The sequence below is a fragment of the Dipodomys ordii genome, unplaced genomic scaffold (assembly GCF_000151885.1).
Source record: "Dipodomys ordii isolate 6190 unplaced genomic scaffold, Dord_2.0 Scaffold24, whole genome shotgun sequence".
Taxonomy (NCBI): Eukaryota; Metazoa; Chordata; class Mammalia; order Rodentia; family Heteromyidae; genus Dipodomys; species Dipodomys ordii.
In genome coordinates this window covers 8,674,820-8,699,557 of record NW_012267240.1, presented here as the reverse complement: position 1 = coordinate 8,699,557, position 24,738 = coordinate 8,674,820, and the positions used below count along the sequence as shown (strand labels likewise).

Here is a 24,738-nt window from a genome sequence, read left to right as displayed (position 1 = left end):
CCAGAAGTGGTGCTGTGGCTCAAGTGGTAGAATGTTAACCTTGAGCAGCAGAAGCTCAGGGACAGTGCCCAGGCCCTGAGTTCAGGCCCTAGGACTGGCAAAAATAAATAAATAAATAATAATAATAACAATAATAAACATAGACCTTCCCTATAACCCAGTCATATCATTCCTGGCATCTACCTTTAGCATCATGAGCCATGATAAGGACACCTGCACAACCATGTTCACTGCTTCACTATTCAAAATAACCAAGATAGGGAAACAACCCAAATGCCCCACAATAAATGAATGGATCCAAAAAATGTGGTACCTATATAAAATGGAGGGTTTTTTTGTTTTGTTTTGTCAGTCGTGGGGCTTGAACTCTGGGCCTGGGCACTGTCCCTCAGCTCTTCAGCTCAAGGCGAGAGTTCTACCACTTGAACCACAGCACCACTTCCAGTTTTCTGGCGGTTTATTGGAGCTAAGAGTTTCACAGACTTTCCTGCCCCAGCTGGCTTTGAACCCAATCCTCAGATCTCAGCTTCTTGAGTAGCTAGTATTACAGGCATGAGCCACCGATGCCCAGCTGAAAATGGAGTTTCACACAGCCAGTAGAAAGGTTAAAATAATGGCACTCACAGGGAAATGGATGGAACTAGAACAAATCATGTTACGTGAGATAAGCCAAGGTCAGAGACAAAGGGCACATGTTCTCCTTGATATGCAGGAGTTAGATCTGAAACATACTAGGATATGACAAATTAGACAGGAATCTAGACACTCACATACAGTGAGACCGGAAGAGTACAGTCTTAGGAGAGAATCACAAAGGTGCAATTCCAAAGCATCTCTTCATATGTATATAAAATAATATACACACTGAAACGAATTATAAAGATATGGAAACAAGGGACTTTTTTCTTAATTTGTTTTTTCTTTTTCTGATGACTCTGTTTTCTTTATCTTATATATGATGTATTCACATGCACATCTGTGGGTGGGTGGGAGTATTCTGAGGAAAAAGGGAAAAAAGTGCAGCAGTGGAGCACACTGGACAGTGATGGGTGGCAATGGGAGGGAGGGAATGGAAGAGAATGAGGGAACAGATGACACTGTACAAAAGGAAATGTACTTATTACCTGGCACATGTATATAAACCCTCTGTATATCATCTCTAAAATAACAATAAAGTAGATTTAAAAAAAAAAAAGAAGGTACCCTGTTGTGACTAGAATTCAGAACACAGTTCTCAGGCCCAGTTATGAATGGGGATGGACAGGAATGTCTTAAATCATGGCAGCAGAAATCAAAGCAAAATCCCTGATGGCTGGAAAAGGAGTCATAGAAACCCAGAGGTATCACCTGATAGGTAACAGACCAAGGACTGAGGAAGCATCTAACAAGCCTCCCAAAATAGGAGGATCAACAGTCATATAACCTGATTAGTTTTTAAGCCCTGAGATGTACCTTAACTTTTGGTGAGATCATCAGAGGAGATCCAGCTTTGAGTTATTAAACCTAGCAACAGCATATGACATGCTCTCTAGGAGCACGCACAGTCCCCTGGGAGGATAGGCTATGGAGACAGAACAGGAAGCTGCTATACAGTTCCAAAAGTGGAAATATGTAGTTCCTGGGGGCTTTGAACTTCCAGGTCAAGATCAGTTATGTTACATGTACTTCAAAATTCCAGTAAGAAATTCCAAATGCAGGGAAGAATCTGATTTATAATTTGATCATGAAAGTTACCATTAAATAATAAAGAAAATATTTTAGACACAATTTTAGAGAATGGTCACAGCTTAATATTTAATGGAATTTCAATGTAAACCTTTTGGAAACATTTTACTCATTCCATGATTTATATCCTATAAATATGACTTTTCAAAATTAAAAAATAATTAAACTACATTATTAAATTGATTAACTTAATATTTTTATGAGCAAAAAAAAATGTTTTTACTTGCTAAAATCCAGAAAGGTCCCTACTATATTAAAGAAACAATGATTTAATGATTAGAAATCTCAAAAAAAATACAAGGTATGGTGGGCTGCATCGCCATCTCAACCAATAAAAGCTGGATGCACTGGTATATACCTGTTATTCTAGCTACATGGGAAGGGTAAGTAAAAGGAATTGTAGTCCAGGCCTGCCCTAACAAAAACTGGGACTACATTAGGAAAAAATAATGAAAACAGATAAGGCTTGAAGCACAACACATGCCTACCAAGTACAAGTTCAAATCTCAATACTGCCAAAAAATAAGTATAATGAAACTTCAAAAACAATTTTCACAAGGACAAAGTGCTATGATTTTTTTTTTCAAACCCAGCGCCTTGTGCATCCTGGATAAGTGCTCTAGCAGTAAGGTAAAATTCCCATTTGTGATTTTTAAATATATGTGAATATACAAGCTACATCAAGGAACATTTTAAAGTCTTATGAGGAACAACAAATACTCCTCAAAAAGACAAATCAATATACGTTCAATTGTACTAAAAACAGGCTAGAAATAAGTAGTATTAATTATTCATGTGAGTTTAAACAGTCAAAAGGAAGCTGTGTGTTCCAAGAAGGGCAGTTACACTATTTCATTTTGGTCTCAGTGTAGGTGTAACAGTTGCGCCCAATGCCATGGAACATTTCTATAAACACTAGTTCATTACTACTAGTTCATGTTACTACTGCTGAACGGTGGTGCAAGACTAGGTGGCATTGGGAAGAAGATATAGTTTATAGAGTCTGTCTATAGGACTAGAGCACCTGTAGAGAAGAGAGATACTACAGTTGTACAAATGAATCCAAGTTCAGGACACTGATGTGGAGATTTAGGGATCATCAACTTATAATAGGATACCTAGAGTCAGGAAGTGGATATAAGCAGTCAACAGAATGGAATGCAGAATATGGGGAAATGGGTACAAAATTTTCTCATAGATTATATTAGTGTTTAACTCAAATTTTTGCTTAATTTCCACAAGCTGAAATCATTTCTAGCACTGCTTTCTTATAAATTAAGTCTCCATTTCAAAATTTTTTAATTTATTTTAATTTTAAAAACAGGAGGTAGTTCCATAAGTTAGGCAAAGACTATATTTCCTTTTGGATAATGTCACCTTCCTCAACTACTTTCTAATGTTCACTTTTAATAGTGCTAAAATGGCAATTTCCTTCATTCCTTGGATCTACTCTTTAAAAAACACTTAATGTAAAAAACAAATATTTAGTTCTTGGAGGCTTCTGAAAACAATGAAGGCTTGAGATTGATCATGTTTACTCAAATAAGAGACCACTCAAAGAAACTGAAAGTCATATAACGTTATTAATGTTTTATGGATTTTTAACACTGTATCAAAGTAATTCAGTATATATATACCATATATAATATACATATAATAAATACACTATATCATATATATGCTACATATAATATATACGATACATCATATATTACATATTGCATATAATATATTCTATTTTATATATGATACAAAATATAAAAATATATTTAAAATAATATGGGGCTGGGAAGGTGGCTCAGCAGTAGAGTGTTGCCTTGCATGCATGAGGCCCTAGGTTCAATTCCTCAGCACCACATAAGCAGAAAAAGTCAGAAGTGGCACTGTGGCTCAAGTGGTAGAGTGCTAGCCTTGAGGTGAAGAGCTAAGGGACAGCGCCCAGGCCCAGAGTCCAGGCCCCATGACCAGCAAAAAAAAAAAATGTATTTTATAATATATGTATCCTTACTATGTAGCCCAGGCTGGCTTCAAACTCAACAGTCCTCATGCCTCAACCTCCATGGTACTGGAATTAAAGGTGAAATTTGGTAACTTAATTCAAGTTGCTATAGGTAGTACATGATAGATAAAGTATCTGAATAAGTACAAAAGCAGAAATTTGACTAGTTTTATTAGTGGAGTAAACAAGTGTAAATAAAAGCCATGATGACACATTCTCCAATAACTGAAAAGCATTTGTAATTGCTAACTGGCAAGAAGAGTTACAAAAATTATCAAATACTACTTATGGATACAACCACACCAGAATTTTGCTGGTTGATTGGAGATAGAATCTCCAGAACTTTTCTGCCAAGACTGGCTTCAAACTATGATCCTCTGGCCTCAGCCTCCTGAGTAGCAGGGATTTACAGGTGTGAACTACTAGCAAACTTCAAAGCTAACACAGAGTAAAAAAAAAAAAAAAAAAGAAAAGGAAAGCCAACCAGAAAAAGGCACAATGACATTGTGTTAATATTCAGACTATGAGCTAAAATCAGGACATAGTGACTCAAGTGTGGCAGAGGTCATGTCTTCTGAGATCCATTAAGGTTCCCAATGAGCCTCAGGAGCAATGACTACCCAGACACGTTCACTTTGTAAAATTCACCAAGCTATTTACAATTTGTGCAATTTATATACTCCTGTATTCCTAATCTAAATTGTTCAGGAACATTCATGAATGTAGTTGTCATCACCAAGCTAAAACTCCACAAAAGGCTTCCATTGCACTGGAAAGGAAACCCCAAACCCTTCTTTCTCTTCTGAATCCTTGGGACCTGGTCCTGGATTGACACTGACCTCAGCCTCCTGCCACCTATTCTCCCAGCTGCCCCAAACTTAACACCGCACGCTGTGCCATTGTAGGAGCTTTCCCTTGGGAATTTCTCTACCTGGCTGAAAATAATTTATCCTTATTCTGTTTACTGACAAGTGACCTCAGTAGGCACTGGCGTATTTCTGTTGTTTAACTTTTTGACCGTACTAGAATTTGAATTCAGGACCTCCCACTTGCTGAATCCTACCACCTGATCTATGCCTTCAGCCCCACTACCTGGAAGGTCCATTCCTGGATAGCGAGCAGACCTCGCCCAGTACCTGCATTACCTAGGCAACTGGGACACCTGGAAGAGGTCATATCTGCATCCACTGAGGTCACATCTGGATCTGAGGTGGCCACACCTTTCTCCCACCTGGTCCCACCTCCTCTTACCTGGTCCCACTTCCCTTTACCTGGACACACCTTTCCCTGTGCCTACCCTAGATAAGGTCTAACCCAGGACCAGACAACCTCTTTGCCAGCCGCGTGGAGTGCCAACCTTGCCTGGTCCCAGCAGGTCTACTGAATACCACGTGCATGGTGCTGTTCTTACTCGGCTACCTCTTTTTATAAACCTAACACTACCCTTTTCTGTATCTGTACTAGGTAGGGCTTGAATTCAAGGATTCTCAAGCTCACTAAGATTTTTCACTCATGGTTGACATTCTAACACTTGAGCCACTCCTCCAGTTTTTTGCTTGTTAACTGGAGATAAAAGTTTCAGGGATCTGTCTGCCTGGCCTGGCTTTGAGCCACAATCCTCTAACCTCTTGTGCAGCTAGGATTACAGGCATGACCACCAGCACCCAGCCACCTTCAGCTCTTTTTACGTTAGCTATTTTTTCACTTGTTCTCAGGCCCGCACGGAACTGAGACCCTCCTACCTATGCCTCCAGAGCAGCTAGGATCACAGGCACATGTCATCACACCCTGCTTATTTGTTGAGATGAAGTTTGGCTACTTTTTGTCTGGCCTTGAACTTTGATTGGCCTCATCTCTGCCTTCCAAGTAGCTGGACTGACTGGCATGCGCCCATGAGAAGAAGCCAGCGGGCCTTTATCTAAGCACCTTCTCCAAAGTAGTTGCCCTACCATTCCACCCTGCTTTAATTTTCCTCACAACACTTATATAGTCTGAAATAGCATATATTTGTTATTTGTTTATTACTTCTTGTCTGGGCCTCCATCCAGCCCTACTGGAAATACAGGAGCCATCTGCTCATGACAGAAGAGCAAAAGCAAGTATACAGTTTTAAAAATGCATTAGATAGACAGAAAATGACTGTTTTCCTTTCCTGTAAAGGCAACTTTGTATTTGCAACCACATATTTTGCATTTTACAACCACATCTTTCTGTGATCATTTGCTTAATACCTTCTTCCCTCTCTAGACTGCCATCCTCAGGATGGAGACGTACACGCTCGCCATTCTATAAGCCCATATCTAGCATGGCAGCCAGGTGCTGAGTAAATATTCAAACACCAGTGCATCAATGGAGACATTTTTTTCCCTGAAGATCACTACATATATGCATTGTAACATTCAAACTAGGATCTAAACGCTAGAATTACTGTTCAAGTTCTTTCACTCTCCAGACCCTAGAATGTACCCCTTTCCCCCTACCCCTGAACCCTTAAGCCTAGGCTCAGAATAAGAAATTTTAACACAAAAATTTTTTTGGCCCAGGCTAGCCAGTAGCAAAAGATATTGTTCCTTTTGCCTTGGGCTTGGAATTCTGGGATTACAGGCTGGAATCGATCACTATTATTTGTGGTAAGATTAACATAAATTCACATTCCACCTTGTGCTTAGAAAAGAGTTAGCAAAACAGGCCTGGGTGCTAGGCTTCCAAGTTGGCCCTCTGTTGGTGTCATGCAATTGGGATTTAAAGAATGTTCCTGCTATTCCCTAACTGATAAAAGACGCACCTTTGGCTACAAAGTCTGAACAAAAGCCTGGTTTACTTGCTTCCTTCTGGGAATCTAGAATTTTCCTATGTGCTAGGAAGAAGGTGCCCCGTGACTGACCAGGCCCAGCACCACTCTTCTGGCTGGAGCTTCCCCGGTATTCCGCCTTTCACACTAGAAAGTAAGCTCACCCAGAGTGAGTCCAATAGGAGGGGGCAGGGAACTCCAGGAGGCTGGCTGTGGTTTCCTCCTAACTCCACCTTTCCCGTCTCACTTGGCTGGCTTTGCACTGGGTCTTTCAGGGACCAGTACTATATGTTGAATTCAGCAACCCTCCTAGCAAACCCAGTGAGTGAGCCAACTGACGCTTCCAACACAACTTTCAATTTGGAAATGAATTATAGTCAGTTACAACTACAGAAAAAAACAAAAGAGGAAAGAGGGAGAGATGCATGCCCTAGGTTTTCCTGGCTGCTTGCAATCCTCTCTCCTTGAGGGGCGGTGTGAGGTGCTCCCATGAATGGAATTCCAAGAAAGTGCTAGGATAGAGGTTATTAGCTTTCAACACTGTGACCTTTGTCTAGCCCACACTCTCTCAGGCTCTTCTCCCTCATTACTTCTTATGAAAGGAAAGGCTCAGATGGCCAGAAGTTAAGGGTGGCCTCCACTCCAGGGCCAGCTGAAAAATGGAGGCCTTTGTCTCCAGAGCTTCTGAGGAGCCACATGGGTGGGCCTGGACACAAGAGCTTCCACAGGCAAGTCTTGAGCTGATAGAGGACTCAGGCTGACCTTGATTACAACCTTGCAGGACCTCCCAGCCAGAGGACCCAGAAAAGTTCTGCTTGACCTTCTGGCCCACAGAGAAACTGAGAAAGCAAATGTTCTAGGCAATAAGTAGGAGAGGCAATCAGCAATAGATAACCAACCCATTCTACCAAAACATCTAGACAGTATCTATAAAGCAACAGCTTCGAGACACTGGCCATGGACAGCAAAGGACAGTGAACCCTGAGAAAGGAGAAGTGAGCCCCATGATTCCCCCGGCTTACTGCACAGAATGTTTAAGGAAAAAAGACACCCAGGCAGGTCAGCTTGAGCCCACAGAGTCAAGCCTAGAGAATCAACAGGCCAGTCTTCAGCCCAGTACCAACAGATCCATGGGAAACAGGCTGAGGAGAGAACCTCCTAGAAGGAGGAGGAAAACCATCCTCAGACTCACACTGGGTCAGGGAGAAACAGTCCATGTCCCCACAAGTGAGTGTGGGAATGTCTCATGGATTCATAAAACACCAGGTAAAATATTCAGGGTACTAAGGAAGACCTCAGTGAGGGAAGCAAAATTAACACTAGACTCAAGTTGCTCTGGTCCCACCTGAAAACAAGGCCAAAACAGAAAAAGGAAAGGGCTTCTAGCCCAGAAGATATACTTCTCTGAGAATCACTTGCAAATGGAATTAAGAAGCCTTGGAAATCATCAAATCTGGTTTACACATTAGGAAAGCTACAATCCAAGGCAGGCATATAAGTGTACTCCTGTAATACTAGCACTCATAACGTTGACAAGAGGATCATAAATCGGGAGGCCTGCCTGGGCAACATACCAAAAAACCTTGGTTTAAAAAACAAAGTAGCCGGACACCGGTGGCTCACACCTATAATTCTAGCTACTCAGGAGGCTGAGCTCTGAGGATCATGGTTCAAAGCCAGACCAGGTAGGAAAGTCCATGAGACTCTTACCTCAAATTCACCACTCAGAAAACCAGAAGTGGCTCTGTGGCTCAAATGGTAGAGTGCTTGCCTTGAGCTGAAGAGCTGAGGGACAGTGCCCAGGTCCACAGTTCAAGCCCCACGACCAAGGGGGGAAAAAAAACCATAAAGTACTAAACTCCAAACTAAATTTATTCATAATTACACAGCAAGTAGTGCAGGAGGACTAGCATGCAAGAGTCCAAGGCCAGCATCTCCTCTTGGACAAAGATCAGCAAAGCTAGGGGCAATGTGGTAGCTAGAGGCCATCCAGTGAACTCCATCGCTATGAGATGGAAACTTCCCCTGCACCCCACAGGTTGCTTCCCTGTTGTTGGTCACCCTCCCATGGTCACTCTCCACGCTGCTGGCCAGACTACTGGTGTCTTCTGCTTGGATCTCTTATCCCCCTGCTTCCTCTACAGTTCCTGTTGGCCCATCAAGCTTCTCTCAAATGACAGATTCCCCCACAGGGTTTTCTAACCCTTCCTTCCACTGCAGGGCCATTAAAGTGAGGTTCTCATGACATCTTTCGTGCTCCAGTCCGTAGCTCTTTACACCTGACCTTTCTCAAGGGTCTCAATATGTAACCCAGGCTGGCCTTGAACTGTTGATCTTAACTGCCTCAACTCCAGAGTGCTGGGATTACAAATATGCACTATCAACATCAGCTTCAAAGTTAATATTTTTAAATGATTTTCTTTATACTTTGTCCAACCATTAGCAAGAAGCTAAAACAGATGAGCCTGCCCTTCTTTTCATCTATACTCCATTTAGACTGTCCCCTTTAAAATCTAACTTTCTAAGGCTAGAGGTGTGGCTCAAGTGGTAGAGCTCCTGCCTAGCAATCACTAGGCCTAGAGTTCAAACCCTAATAGTACTTTAAGATAATTATCATCTTCATCATTATTATCTAGCATCTTCATAGTCTCTCTTTATCTTTCTTATTCACTTACACCTGATTTTACCCTTCAACTGGTGCTTCCAACAAGAATTCACAGGCCAAATAAATACTCATTACAGATTTAGCTACTGGCTCCTGGCATTATAGATACAAAGGAAGCTGGTTGGTACTGAATATCAATATGAACTGGATATTTCAGCAAATTCCTTACAATTCACATGAAATCATTTTTCCGCTCAAAAGCAATTACACATATTGTTAGACAACATTCACAATGCCACTATAAAACTCACACTGATCTCTGCTCAGTCTCAATGTTTATAATTACATTGCTTATATAACAAACTCAGAAAGTCACAATATAATCAGATACACAATATATATTCACAATATTGAGTTTTAATATCAGAATAGAAATGAGCTAAGTAACCCATTAACAAATCAACTTTGCCAAAGGTGGCTAAAACTCACTTACTGTTTTACCTCTTTTAACCCCGTGTTGCCCCTTCACTCTCCTTTTCAGTACTGTACATGTGTCATTAAACAACATAGGTCTTTTTCCTTCTCTGTTCTTACTATCCTTTTAAAATCCACTTTCCTCCACTACTCCTGAATTGATCATCAGTCAGAAGAGGTATGTAACTATATAGACCACATATTTTATGGATACATTAATTTGCATTTTCTACCTTTATTTTAAATACAGCTATGGCAGTACTAGACTTAAAAGCTGGCAATTGAAAGAGCTAGAGATGTAACTCAAGTAGCAGAGTACCTACCTAGCAATTGGGGAATCTTGAATTTAAATCCCAGTATTCCCCCACCAAACAAAAGAAAGAGAATACTAGAATACTATAGCTCACCCTTCCATAAAGGAACAGGAAGTTGAGGGCTTCCGAACTGCCAGCTCTGCAGTTTCTGAGCTGTGAGGCCCAAGCACAGTAAGAAAACCAATAGCCTCTCATAACACAGCACAGGGATGTCCTAAGAAGTGAAAGGAGCCACTGATGGAAAAGTGCATGACATACAGTAAGTATGGGAAGAGTGGACTAAAGCTCCCAGTGACACTTTTCCTTGTCTTGGAGGCTTAGTTTGTACGCTGAGACAAATCACAGAGCAAAGAGGAGCTTTTCCTCCTATGCCTCAGGCCAATAGTTCTGATAGTTACAATTCTGAAGCCTTAGGCCAATGGTTTGCAAATACCACTGAGGAAAAACACTGGTGGTGTGGCTGCATTTTCTTGTAACAATAAATTGACCTTGGTCCTTAAATTCCCATGTCCTTTGACCTCACCTGCAGACCTTACCTATAGATGGAAAGATGTTTGTAGCAGGTTTGTCCAGCCCCCTAAGCAAGTTTTTTCCCAGTGTCACTTCTAGTTGTAACCCTTCCATCTCCAAAACAAGAGCATTTGTACAGAAGTGAATGGAGAGCACAGTCAGCAGAGAAGAGGGTGGAAGAAGCAAAGGCCACAAGCCTATTCACCACATCCTAGCTTAGTTATCAAGTTAAGGCCCATTCCTCTGGTGTTAGAAGCAGCAGAGTTGTATGTGAGCTGCTCAGTTTGTTCCTTACAATGAGGGGAAGAAAGAAGGGAGAAAAACAGGTGTTTATAGGAAAAAGAAGAAACAAAGGAAAGCTCTGTGAAAAAACTGTCTTCCAACAGAGGAGGAGGAGGAGGAGAAAGATGAAGAAGGAGGAGAAGGGGGAGGAGGAAGAAGAGGAAGAGGGAGATGGAGAAGAAGAGGAGGAGGAGGAGGAGGAAGAGGAAGAAGAATCTACACATGGCTGCTAGTATGGCTGGTTATCTGCTGTGGTTTCCAAAGAAAATTGACTCTTCTATCCTAAAATGAACTTATACAGAGTGACCATTTCTGCTACATAATAAACATTTCCAATCAGGGGTGTGGTCCCTGACTTCTACATAAGTGACACGGGCCCTGAGGAGAGTAACATGCTCTGTTTCAGAGGGTCATGTCGGCTGCTAACCTGAAAACAGACTAAGGGCTGAACGCAGATTTATGCAAAGTGCCCTGACCCCAGTGTCTCCCACAAGGGAACTCCAGGGAGCTATCTAGTCACTGATCAGGTATGACAGGGTCCATCAAACACAGGAAAACTTAGTGCCCACCCCCTTGTATCTTATTACACTATCAACAACATTCCACATCTAGTTCTAATATTGCTAAGGACAGCTGAACTTTACTAACTAATAGGAAGGGGGGGAGCAAAAGTCTTCTCTTTCTAATAGGATTAATGATGTCCTAACCTATGAACTTTAAAAAAATCCATTTTTTACAACATCCGAGAAGAATCTCTTCTCTGAAATTTGCTAAATACAGAAATGTGTTAACAAATGCTTTAAAATGATAACTCTGGCCAGGCGCCAGTGGCTCACACCTATAATCCTAGCTACTCAGGAGGTTGAGATCTGAGGATCATGGTTCAAAGCCAGCCCAGGCAGGAAAGTCCGTGAGATTATTATCTTGAATAAACCACCATAAAACCGGAAGTGGTGCTGTGGCTTAAGTGGTAGAGTGCTTGTCTTAAGCTGAAGAGCTGAGGGACAGTGCCCAAGCCCAGAGTTCAAGCCCCATGACCGACCAAAAAAAAAAAAAAAGATCACTCTAACCCAGTAATTTCTCAGATGGTATCCTATGAAAGTAACTCTAAACAAGAAATTATTTCCATCTAAGATACTCAAAACTGTATCTATAGTAGCAAAAACCTAGAAACAACTTAAAATGTCCAACGACACCATCAATCTAGCTAGAAGCCAGATGCTGATAGATCATAACTACAATCCTAGCTACTCAGGAGGCTGACATCTCAAACTCACAGTTCAAAGCCAGTGCCAGCAGAAAAATCCTCAAGACTCTTTATCTCCAATTATCCAGCAAATAAGCCCAAACTGTAGCATGGCTGAAGTAGTAGAGCAAATGAAAAAGCTGAGGGAGAGAAAAAGGCGCTGAGTTTAAGCCCCAGGTAACACATGCACACATGCAAGCATGCAAGCATGCATGCACACACGCACACACGCGCACATGTGCACGCGCGCACGCGCACACACACACACACACACAACTTAGCAGAATACTATATAGCCACTAAAAATGATTCTTTGAAAATGGAGAAAGTACATTATATCAATTCAATTTTGCAAAACACTTGCACAACACAAAACACCAGGAAACATAAATGCACTGGGGGAAAAAATAGGCAATATATATATATACCAATATGTTAATACTTAAATGACTGAAGTATGTAAATCATGTTAAACTCTTACTTTCCAATTTTTACAAGTGACTGTGGATCTTATATGCAATTTTCAAAGTGAATCTTTTATTTGCAATATAAATACCATGTAACACTACTTCTATGCATATTGTATCTCAAATATAGTAACACTAATTGTAATTATGTATCAATCACTTAATGTGCCAAGGAGGGGCAGTATTCAGGGTCTTGTGCTCTTGCTTATCTTCTTCTCTCATGGCAAGTGCTCTACCACCTGAAGTATGCCTCAAATTCCAGATTTTGGCTGCATGTTGCACATTTAAGTCCTCTAGCACATGGGCCATGGCCCCAGTCCTTTCCTTTCAGTTGTTTTTCACACAGGATCTCTTGGTTTTGCCCTGTACTGGCCTAGGACTATGATCCTCCTGTCTCCACCTCCTAAGCAGCCAGGACCAGAGCATGTGCCAGCATACTCAGCTTCTTTTCGGGACAGGGTCTCCCTAACGTTTGCTTGGGCTAATCTTGAACCAGGACCCCCCTGTCTCTGTATCTCACAGTTAATAAGACAGCAGGATGTGCCACTACACCTGATAGCACTTTAATCATCACAGGATCCCTGATGTCCATATTACTAGAGATAAAAGGAAGTTAATGAGAAGTATCAGGTCATACTGTCAACTCTGGGCTTTAAATTCAGCTCCTTGGGGAGGCTGGGAATGTTGGCTTAGTGATGCATGCCTAGCATGCATGAAGCTCTGGGTTTCATTGCTCAGTACCACATGAACAGAAAAAGCCGCAAGTGGTGCTGTGGCTCAAGTAGTAGAGCGCTAGCCTTGAGTAAAATAGAAGCTCAGGGATAATGCCCAGGTCCTGAGTTCAAGCCCCAGGACCAGCCAGATAAATAAATTTCAGCTCCTGGACACAAAAACCTACATGCAACCACACACTATGCCCCGCTACAAGGATACAGAGCTATTTGATAAATAATACAACCAAGTCAAATTCTCAGTGTGGTGGCACTCTCCTCACTTGCCATCACATCACCCATTTGTCTGGCTCCTTCAGTCTGTGACCCCTTTCCCCAGCTGCCTTCTCATTTACTCCTTTTCTTGCTCTTGCACATTTCTTCCTCACCCACACCATGAGCTTTTATACTGCAGCATCCTGAGCACTGCTTAGCTTCAATGGTGAAACTCAAACCAACCACTGTCCCGAGTCCTTCTATAAATCAGAAGTTATACACTGGAAGCTTGGAGCTACATCTGCCTACCAGATGTGTTTTCCTGCATTATTTTGAAAAATGTGAATTAGTCATCAACATTTAAAAATTAAGACAACTTCGCATAAAAATCCAAAATGCTTAGCTTCCCTTAAAATAAAAAAAACATCTGACAGCATGAGTCCAATATGACAACCATCTCCTAAAAGCCTAATTTCCCAGTACACACAGTAATTCTCTACCAGTTCTACTCCCTAACACTGGACTTTCTGCAAGTCTCTTCCCCTTTCCTGACTCCCCTCACTGCCTGGCCCCAAAGGCAAGGAATCTATGACCTCCACCAACTGCCTTAAGAAGTGACACGGAAGTCACAGGAAATGTTGCCTCATGCCATTTTCACTTCATGCTAAATTCTGCAAACTCTTCTGAGAGATGCTATAGCTAAGTGGCCTATTGTTAGATCTCAACCACAAAAAGACAATCCTAGCCAAACCCCAGGCCAAAGCACTTGCTATTAGCAGGCTTAGCGGACCAGCTCCCTGCTAGAATTTACTGCATCTCAAACATTCCTTTGGGTGTAGCTACAATGAAGAAGGTTTCAGACCTCAAACTAAAAAGTTTTCTAATGATGAGACTAAGGAGTTTAGTCACAGCTAGCTGCAACACACTTACAAAGGAAAATTTTAAAATCAGCCTTATTAGGCCCAATAGCCTGGACTTCAAATATTAAGGTAACCGCAGTATCCATCTTCTTTTATTCTCTCAGCAACCACTCAAAATCCATATCTTTACGGTAATGTAAATCCATTAGAGAGAGCACTAGAAACGCAATGAAGAATCAATCCTACGCTGGAAGAAACAGAGACTAAATGACCTTCGCCATGTAGAATCTCTCTGATACATTAAGTCTATTGTGTCCAGACTAGACTATGAAACTATTTTCCAGAACAGAAAGAACAGGACATACAGAAAAGTACTGGGGATTCAAAGATCCATTTGCAACTAATTTCAAATCCCATAAACTAAGAAGTTCATGTTAGGTCTACTAAAGAACAGAGAAATGGCTGGGGATAGGGAACTGGCTAGGGATGGGGAACAAATTTCTAGTTGGCACATGTCATTTTTCATTCACTTCCTCCAATAATAATTAAAAGTCAGAGCTTCTTCAGAATTTCAAACACATACAAAAAAACTGCCACAACAAAGTTAATAACCACAAAGTAAATCCCAGGTTTTACACTCACTGATAACTAGAGCAAATACTATTTTAAAAAAGAAAAAAAGGTTTAGGTGTTTTGGGGTTTTTTTTGCCTTTTTTATTTTTGTAAGGAAAGACATTAGGCTGAATAAGCATAGTAGTATTTATGATTTACAATAGCTATCTGCACTTGCTAACAGTGTTAATTGACAGTTGAAAGGCCAAATAGGATTTTTGCTTCTTAAAGAAGAATACTCCAAAGCAAGTAACTATCATAAAGCATATACCCAGCAAATATTCTCTATTGAAAAATTATACTTTTCTCTGAAGCCTGGCTGCAAAGCGAACAGTAGTTCCTTTTTGAACTTCTATTTGAAAGAAATGAAGAGCCTTACTTCATTACAAATGGGAAACTAGCTAAAAGCAACTCCTCCCAACACCATTCCCCTAGGCCTTATAACACAATATTGAATACCTCCAAAATACACACTTTTTACCTTATTCTTCATTGTTAATATATGCTAGTTTTTGTTTTTAATTCATTCTGACTTCCCCTCCCCCCACAACTCAAGAATCTACAAAGTACCATATCTCTGCCATTTCAGCTAACGCCAATCTTTTAGAGTAATTCAGATCATTAGATTTTACAATATGCCAAATTAAGAAAGTATATAAAGTCTAAGAGTACATTCTACGTAAGACGTTTTCCTATCCAGCATTTTCACTTTGCTCTACATTACAGTAAGGTTTTGAGCTAAAAAGCAAAAAAATAGGTATTTAATCAACAAACCTGACCACTCCATGCACAATACAGATTGCACAATAAGTTCCAATTGTGGTTGATCATGCAGTCCAGGAGCCTGAACTGGGCCATGACTGCCTTAGGGCACAGCCTTCCTGTCTTCTGACTCAGCTTTTGTCAGCTCTGTCTGAGCTGCAGTGCTGGGAGCAGCGCTGAGGATTTTCCCCTCCCTTTCCTGTCCGGGCAGCCATAGTTGCATCATCTTCCCAGGCTCTAACATATGATGACATCATAAAGTGAAGACTTGCTCAGGGTCTTATTTAGTATTTAACATGTTTTTAAAGAGTATTGCTTTTTTATTTTTGGTACCCTAGGCTAGAATTCATTTATTCACTGAAAACATTCATCTTGGGAATGTGGTTAAGAAACCAATAATGCTGGCTAAAATCGCACAACAAACCAATTCCAACACAAGATGGTGGAGCCAACCAATGACCCTTACTCTGACTAAACCCAAAGGGCACCAAAGTTTTCCGTCCTCTTCACCTCTTAGTAGTGTCTTACACTCCTAACTCCCTCCAAAGTTTCAGCCAGCAGCCCAGAGTATTCTTTTATACTTCTCTAACTCCTTTATTCTCTTCTTTACAAGAATGAAACAAGAGGTGCTAAGGCAAAGTGAGAAAAGCCTAGGTGCTAATAAGACAGGCTCAGTTCCTTAATGCAACCCAATGGGTGTACAACAAGAAACTTACTAGCTTAAACTTCAAGTCATTCATTTATAAAAATAGGAATAGTAACACCTGCCCCATGTGGAGATTTTAATATGGTATTTTAAAATATATCTAACATACTGTAAAACAGTATCTAACAGACACCTCATAAATTGTTCTTATAGCCTGGCATGGTGGCTACAGCCTATAGTGCCAGCTACTTTGGGAGGCTAAGAACAGGGAACCACAGCTTTAGGCTCAGCCTGAGCATAACGGCTCATGAGACTCCATCTCAATCAGTGGCTGAACACAGTGGCACACACCTGTTATCACAGCTACTAGGAAGTACAATGGCTGGGCACAGCAGCCTGTCATGCCCAGTGATAAGGGGAAAAACAAGGAGAAAGATCACAGAGCTCAGGCTAACCCAGGTATAAAGCAAGACCCTACCTCAAAGATAACAAAACAAGCGTAAAAACAAGGGAAGAGGTAACACTTCAAAAATAAATGTACTCATTACCTGACTTAGGTAACTGTAACCCCTCTGTACATCACCTTTACTATAAAAATACAAATAAAAAGACACCAAAAAAAAATAACAAGCATAAATAAAAATGGACTGAAAGCTTGGCACCCACCTAGCAAATGTGAAGCCCGGAGTTCAATCCTCAATACCACTTAGAATATTCATAGACTGCTTTCCCTTCTTAAAATGGACCCTTCACTCACTTTTTCCTTTCTTATACTATTCCTAGATGCCATCTGCCAGATTCCTGATTTTAACTATGAATTACGACTTCCAAACCTCTCTCCCAGGCCACCCCTCTCCCAAGCTGCAAATCTTCATGACTAAACTCTTACGAAGCATGTACACCTAAACTTCTCTCAGCACAGGTCCAAAAATGAGCTTATTACCTTCCTTCTTATAACTTCACACACCCCTGTAATCCCTTAATCTGCATTATGGCAGCACAACTCATCCCTTGGTTACCAAAACAGAAATCAGAGTCATCCTGGATTCCCTCTTTCCTCACCTCTCATCCAGCTCCCAATCCAGTCACTTTTACAATGTCCCCCGCCTCCGCTGAAATTCAGCTAGAGCATATTCGGAAACCCAGGCTGCTCCTTCAGCTGAGCAAGTATGTCCTGATGTGCTGGTACAGTTTTCCAAGGAAGGCTTTTCCTGAGTTCTCTACTAGGCTGGCTTACCTACTCAGATCTGCATGGTTTCCTGCTCTTCTAACTTCATAATTTCATATTCACGGCGATCCTATTATTCGGCTCCTCTTAATCCGTGTGTACCCAAGAAAGTGGGCAAGTGGCTCAGGCCAGTCTTTCTTCACTGCTAAATTCTCACTGCCTACCACTTGAGAGGAACCCAACAAATACATCTTTGTTGGAGAAGTTCTTAAGTGTGGGAGGACAATTCAAAAATATTAACAAGTCCTCCAAGTACCAAACTAGAATCATTTTGAGATAGGGTACGTTTTATCCTGGAACAAAAGGAGTCATTATCACTAGTTGAAAGCAAAACACAAGTTGCTTTCTGTTTTCTTTTTCAACTAATTGTACTAAAGAAAAAGTTGCAGCAGTTGGGATTCTAACTAAATACCTACACTTGCACTGTCTGTTCTATCCCCACCCCAAGTCACTCAGAATTTCTGAGAAAAGGGAAGATCTGATTTTCAAACGTTTTCAAGTTAATAGTCCTAGTACCAATTATGGACCAGTCCACAAAATCTTATGGCAAAAGGCAAAAAAGAAACCCTTGGATAGGCCCATGTAAATTAAGCTTTTATAATTCAGTTCTAAATATGGCCTAATGTTCATTTTTTTCACGACCCACTGGAATCCCCCCATCTATAAAATCCCTTTGGAACCAGTTTTACATGAAGGAAGCTATTATAACTATTCATTGCTTTTACTTAAAAAATCTGCATAGAAATCACCCTACATTCTTTTAGCTTCTACAAGAGATAGTGAAGGCATATCTCTCTCTCACACACACACACCTCTCTCTCTCTCTCTCTCTCTCTCTCTCACACACACACACACACACACACACACATATATGCGCGTGTATACCCCAAAACTGGGTAACAAAGGAAGCCTACAAGCCCAAATAAGAGTAAAGCCATGCACCAGTGGCTCATGCCTGTCATCCTAGCTACTCAGGAGGCTAAGATTTGAGGATCTCAGGTCAAAGCCAGCCTAGGCAGTAAAGTATGTGAGTGAGACTCTTATCTCCAATTAATCACCAAAAAGCTGGAGACAGAGTTGTGACTAAAGTGGTAGAACTCTAGCCTTGAGCAAAAGTGCTCAGGGACAGAGCCCAGGTCCAGAGTTCAAGCCACAGAACTAGGGGCGGTGGAGCAGTGCACAAAAAATAAGTACTAATGACTCCTAGCACTTAGCAGCATCAACATCAAGTGTAGGAAATGCAGTCCAGGGAAGCAGAGGGCATGAAACCAAGTAGAAGAACCTCTAATGTAGCCACCCAAAAGATGTGACCCTGGAAGCTGTGAGTGTGACCTTATTGGGGGGAAAAATAGTGCTTTTGTAGATATAATTAAATTAAGGACTTCAAAATGAGATCATCCTGAATTACCTAGATGGGCCCTAAATCCAATGAGACTCAGCCTTCCAAGGCTGGACAATAATACCTGTGTGCAAAGGCCGAGCAGGAGTGACACTGTCACAAGTGAGGAATGCTTGGAGCCTCCCTCACCTGTGGGAGAAAGCTATTTTGTTTTAAGCCAACAAGGTTGTGAGAATTTATAATGGCTGGCCCAAATAGCCAAGGTTCCTACTGGGAAGTACAACCATCGATGAGACAAACACCTAAAACCTAGGTAAATTTTACCTACTACCATAGGAGTAGGTAAACAGGAATTGATACTAAGACCTGAAGAGGAAAAGAGTTGCCAAGAGCTCTGAACTCAAAACTACAAAACTGACCAACAAAGTGCCCTTCCACAAAACAGCTGCGCACTGAGAAAAGTGTTTCAAACAAAACTCAGATTAAGACAACACCATGGGGCTGGGAAGGTGGCTCAGTGGTAGAGCGCTTGCCTTGCATGCCTGAGGCCCTGGGTTTGATTCCTCAGCACCACATAAGCAAAAAGAAAAAAGCCGGAAGTGGCACTGTGGCTCAAGTGGTAGAGTGCTAGCCTTGAGCTGAAGAGCTGAGGGACAGCGCCCAGGCCCAGAGTTCAGGCCCCACGACCGGACCCCCCCCCTAAAAAAAAAAGAAGAAGAAGAAAAGTAAAGCAAAGTAAAAGATAGAACCCATAAAGGAAAAAAAATTAATTATGCTTTCCATAAGCAAATATATTTGCAAGTATATCCTGAAAGGGGAACACCCTGAGACTGTCCACTTGTAAAATTGCTAAACTTGAAAGTCCAAAAAGAAAAAACAAAATTATGAACCAAAATACCCTGTTAGTGATTGATGATGGAAAATGAACATGAAATGCTCACCAGACTTTCTATGCCATATTTAAGAAGGCCCAAGAAAGTGTGAATTGAGAATTCAGTGCCTGGCCAACTTGCTAAAAGCACCAGCAATGATTACGCAATCATGATTACACGAACATGAGCCTGAGAACTAGAGGTGACCACTCAACACAAAACTATTTTGGAACTAAAACTAAGTAAGGGTTAAACGGGAGAGAGAATTCCAGGCCTGGTGGCACACACCTATAATCCCATCGCTCTGGAGAGTATAAGAACATAGAGGACCCCAGTCTATCAGTCTCAAGAAAAAAAAAAAAAAGAGTGGGGATTGGGGTTACAGACATAATATCTAGTATTCTGACACAGCAGATGCAGTACAACTTAAAAAAAAAAAGGTAGCTGGGCACTGGTGGCTCACCCTTGTAATCCTAGATACTCAGGAGGCTGAGATCTGAGGATCACAGTTCAAAGCCAGCCAGCCTGGACAGAAAACTGCATGAGATTCTTATCTCCAATTATCCACCAGAAAATATGGTTATGGCTCAAAGTGGTAGGGCAAAAGAGCTCAGGGGCAGTGCCAGGGCCCCAAGTTCAAACCCCATGACTGACTAAATAAATAAATAAATAAATGTAGGATGCGGAGAGCACAGGGAAAAAACTGTTTTCAGTGATCACAATGACAGGGTACTACTGCATTATTACTCTAAATTGTTGTATGTATTATTTGGGATAAAGTTAAATTATCACTTTTGGAATACACCAACGTCCCTCCATGTCTTTAAGAACCAACATTTTTAATATGGAAGAAAAAAAGAACCAGATATAATACCAAAGAGTCTATGAGCCTCTAGTTCTGAGCTCAGAAGGAAATTATCAGTGTTAAGTCAGGAAGCATCATTATCAAAAAACACTGCTATAGTAAATAAGACCTAGGGCTTAACAATGTTTAAGGAATTATTAATTTCCTAGTTTCATAATTATAGTATGGCTATATATGCATGATGTTTATGTCAGGGAAATGTAGGACAAAAAAGGACTCAGTACTACTTTTTATCTTTTCTGTGAGTCTGAAATAATTTCAAAATAAAGGTCAAAGCATGTAAGGCAGGAGATTTTTTTTTTTGCAGGGGGGACAGGTTTGGGGGCTTTGGGAGGGGGGCCTGGGCGCTGTCCCTCAGCTCTTCAGCTCAAGGCTAGCGCTCTACCACTTGAGCCACAGCACCACTTCTGTTTTCTGGTGGTTTATTGAAGATAAGCTTCTCACAGACTTTCCTGCCTGTGGTTGGCTTTGAACTATGATCCTCAGATCTCAGCCTCCAGAGTAGCTAGGATTACAGGTGTGAGCCACCAACGCTCAACTGGCGGGGGGGGGGGGGGGGAAGCGGTAGGTTAAAAGCCTGTAGTGAGGTTTAACAGAAATGAACATCTTACAATATTGTTCATGCTAAAAGAAACTAGGACTTATTGAAAAAATGATTGATTCCAGATCTTAAGCTAGAAAAATCACTACAGATAATAAGAAAATTACCAAAGACAAGTTCATGTCTAAAGAATTCAAGAGAAAACTTAAAGAGGCCAACACTAGTCAAAAATGGGACAAATCAAGTACAATAATCTCTAAAATTCATGCCAAACATTTTCATCTGCTAGTTAAGAATGACAAGATAGGTCAATTGATCACATACACATACACCACCCACATACATACCCCACAGAAGTCATTTTTGAAAGGTGGCAAAGGAATCAATTCTACAAATGAAGTCAAAAGAAAATCACAAAGCATCATAGACATTAACTATTAGACATTTTTTCTGAAATAGTTTATTTTCCTAAAAGTCAATATGACTGAGTACATCAGACTCATGCAAAATCACAAAGCATCATAGACATTAACTATTAGATATTTTTTCTGAAATAGTTTATTTTCCTAAAAGTCAATACGACTGAGTGATTCAGACTCATGCCTGTAATCCTACCTACTCAGGAAGCTGGGGATCACAGTTCAAAGCCAGCCCACGCAGGAAAGACTGTGAAACCCTTATCTCCAATCAACCACTAGAAAACCAGAAGTCCTACTGTGGCTCAAAGTGGTAGAGCACTGGCCTTGAGCAAAAAAGCTCAGGAACAGCACCCAGGCCCCAAGTCCAAGTCTTACTAATGACAAAAAAAAATTCTGTGTCTACAATTCTATTATTGACAGCCCTAAATTTCAACTAGCTCTGAAAGTGAAAACACTTCTTGTAACTCACTGAGAGCCAAACCTGACCTGAGCAGACCTATCAGTAAGCTCTTGCTAAGATTTCATTTATTCCCTGCGGTGGACATTCATATATTCCACAGCAGCTATTTCTGCTGCTCCATGCTGTCCCAGAACGTGCATCCTCTCACGCTTCTAAAATCTGGAAACTTCTAAAGTTTGAAATACCAAGGACTCTGACTCTGGAATATAAGACTACATTAAACAATACTGCAGGGGCTGGGAAGGTGGCTCAGTGGTAGAGCGCTTGCCTTGCATGCCTGAGGCTCTGGGTTCAATTCCCCAGCACCACATAAGCAAAAAGAAAAAAGCCGGAAGCGGCGCTGTGGCTCAAGTGGTAGAGCGCTAGCCTTGAGCTGAAGAGCTGAGGGACAGTGCCCAGGCCCAGAGTTCAGGCCCCACGACCGGACCCCCCCCCCCAAAAAAAAAAACCAATACTGCAATCTAGTACTGGACAGCAAGCATCCAGAAGAGCAGACAGGAAAAAAAAAAAAAACCCACAGAGGGCAAAGCCATGTGCTCTGGCACTGGGTAAATAGGTTCTACCTAGGGTCACTGAGGTTAAAACAACTTTATAGGTCAGGTAAAGCTTAAGGTGGGTTTTGAAGTAAATATGAGATTTATACAAATGACAGACATGGGAAAGACATTTCAAACTAAAAGATATGAATAGACACAAAAGGACTCCTTTTTACATAGGAACTATAGGTGTCCCATTCGCTGTGGGTGATCCTGGCAGGTATAACCCTGGGTGACTGTCCTGATATAGTAGATCAAGTATAAACAAACCACAGGCTTTCTTCAGGAAAACATTTCTATGTATGGCCAATCAACCACTCTCAAGAAAAGACAGGCAGAAATAAGGTATCTACAGGTCTGTGTGATCCTGGTAATTTCATCAAGCTCTCAGACCCCAAGTTTCCACATCTTAAAGGTGAATACACAGTCAGGCACCAGTGTCTCACATCTGTAATCCTAGCTACTTAGGAGGCTGAAATCTGAGGATCATGGATCAAAGCCAGCCAGGGCAGGAATGTCTGTGAGACGCTTACACTGACTACTAAAAAGCCAGAGGGAGCTGTAGCTGAAGTGGGAGAATACTGGCTTTGAGGAAGAAAAAAAAAGGCTCTCAGGGACAGTACACCAGCCCTGAGTTCAAATCCCAGGAGAAAGAGAAGGGGTGATAATGTCCAGTAAGAAATGTATTATCTGATTTATAAAAAACTGTATCTCCTCTGTACATCACCATTATAATAAAAAAGAAAAACAGAATATGCACTTTGTAGGTGTGTAGATTAAACACAGCAAATAATGCCTCCTCTTAAGCCCTACAAATTTATCTAAAATCTACTTTGTCTCCCTGTCTATTTCCAGGAACTAGACATTACAGTCTAGCACTTACAAAGAACTGAGCAGTACTTTAAGACTAAGTAAATATTACAGCTAATAAATGTCAATACCATAAATGCCTAAAGTACAACAGGAAGGAAAGATATTAAAAGGCTGTGAAATACTCAAAACAGAAGACAGATGCAGTTACACACTGCATGCTACAAATCAAGACTAGTACTAGTAGGTTTTTTTGACATATATGTGCCAACTGTATATATATATTTCTATAAATATAATATATAAATATGTATATATAAAATGGCTCTTTAGTAGCTACCTCACCCTTTGCACAGGCCTTTGCACACGCTAACTTATTACTCTGATTTCTAGCGATGGGGAGTCTGTTCGCATCGTCTTTATTTTTATCCTTAGAATAAATATTTCAAGTAGTCTCTTTTCCTATTAAAAGCTTAAGACTACCTCAGCAAATAGTCTTCTCAAGGTAAATGCAGCTAATGTCATAGAAACAAATTCATTTTCTATGACTTAGAACTAAGCAGTACTGTCCCAATTATTCACAGAAAAGCCTAAGTGACTACCCTAAAATCCCCACCAGTTTATAGGTTATAAAATGGTAGAGGAAAGAAATAAGTGAAAGGGTTGGTGGCATGGCTCAGGTGGTAGAATGCCAATGAGCGAAAGTGACAGATACCAAGTTTGAGTCCAGTTCTAAGACAGCAGAAGAAAAGAAAAAGATGAAAGAAGAGAAAGAGTGAAAATAAATGTATGTAAATGAAGCATACCAAACCAAGGTTTATTAAAATAATCAAAATGAGGAATTCTGATTTAACTCCCTTAAAAAGGCTAGTCTGGACAGAAAAGTCCTCATGACTCCATCTCCAACTCATCACCAAAACTCAGATTAGAGGCTTGGCTCAAGTGGTAAAAGGCCAGCAAGAAATCTGAGCAAGAGAGTAAGAGCATGGGCCCCGAGCTCAAGACACAAACAAACAAGAAACAAACAACAACAAAAGTACAGAATATATTTTTACCTAAAAAGTATCTGGTATTACAACATTTAAAAAGAATAATCAGCAAATCATTTATCATTATGTTACTAAAAATATTTGTAGAAGTTTACTTATCTGTGCTTCCAAAACTATCAAGGGTTACACAAAATTAAGCTGCTAATTGCCAGTCCAGTCTCACTAAACTGAAATTTACATCAACTTTTTGCAAGCTACCAGTATGTATTTTTTTATTTTTTGTTTTATTATTTTTCAACGTGGTTGCTATGAAGAAAATAAATTTTAAGAACATTGCTGTAGAGAAAACCGAAATTATTACAATTTTCTGCCAAACTACTTAGGCTAAAATAAAAGTTGGTTGAGAGAAAAATTAAATTGTAAAGCTTAAAAGTTTAAATTTCTGAAACAGTAATTCTCT

The 24,738-nt window shown here is 40.7% G+C and overlaps 1 protein-coding gene across 1 annotated transcript in view; it reads right to left on the bottom strand.

Annotated features, from left to right (window-relative positions):
• The window catches only part of Arhgap21 (Rho GTPase activating protein 21), a 98,517-nt gene extending 82,874 nt beyond the window's left edge, over positions 1–15,643 (bottom strand). Inside the window, exon 1 of the mRNA XM_013014749.1 lies at positions 15,586–15,643. Within this exon, the coding sequence (XP_012870203.1) occupies positions 15,586–15,642 (57 nt within the window). The 5' untranslated portion in view covers position 15,643. The remainder of the gene's footprint in view (positions 1–15,585) is intronic.
• Positions 15,644–24,738: the final 9,095 nt, after the last annotated feature.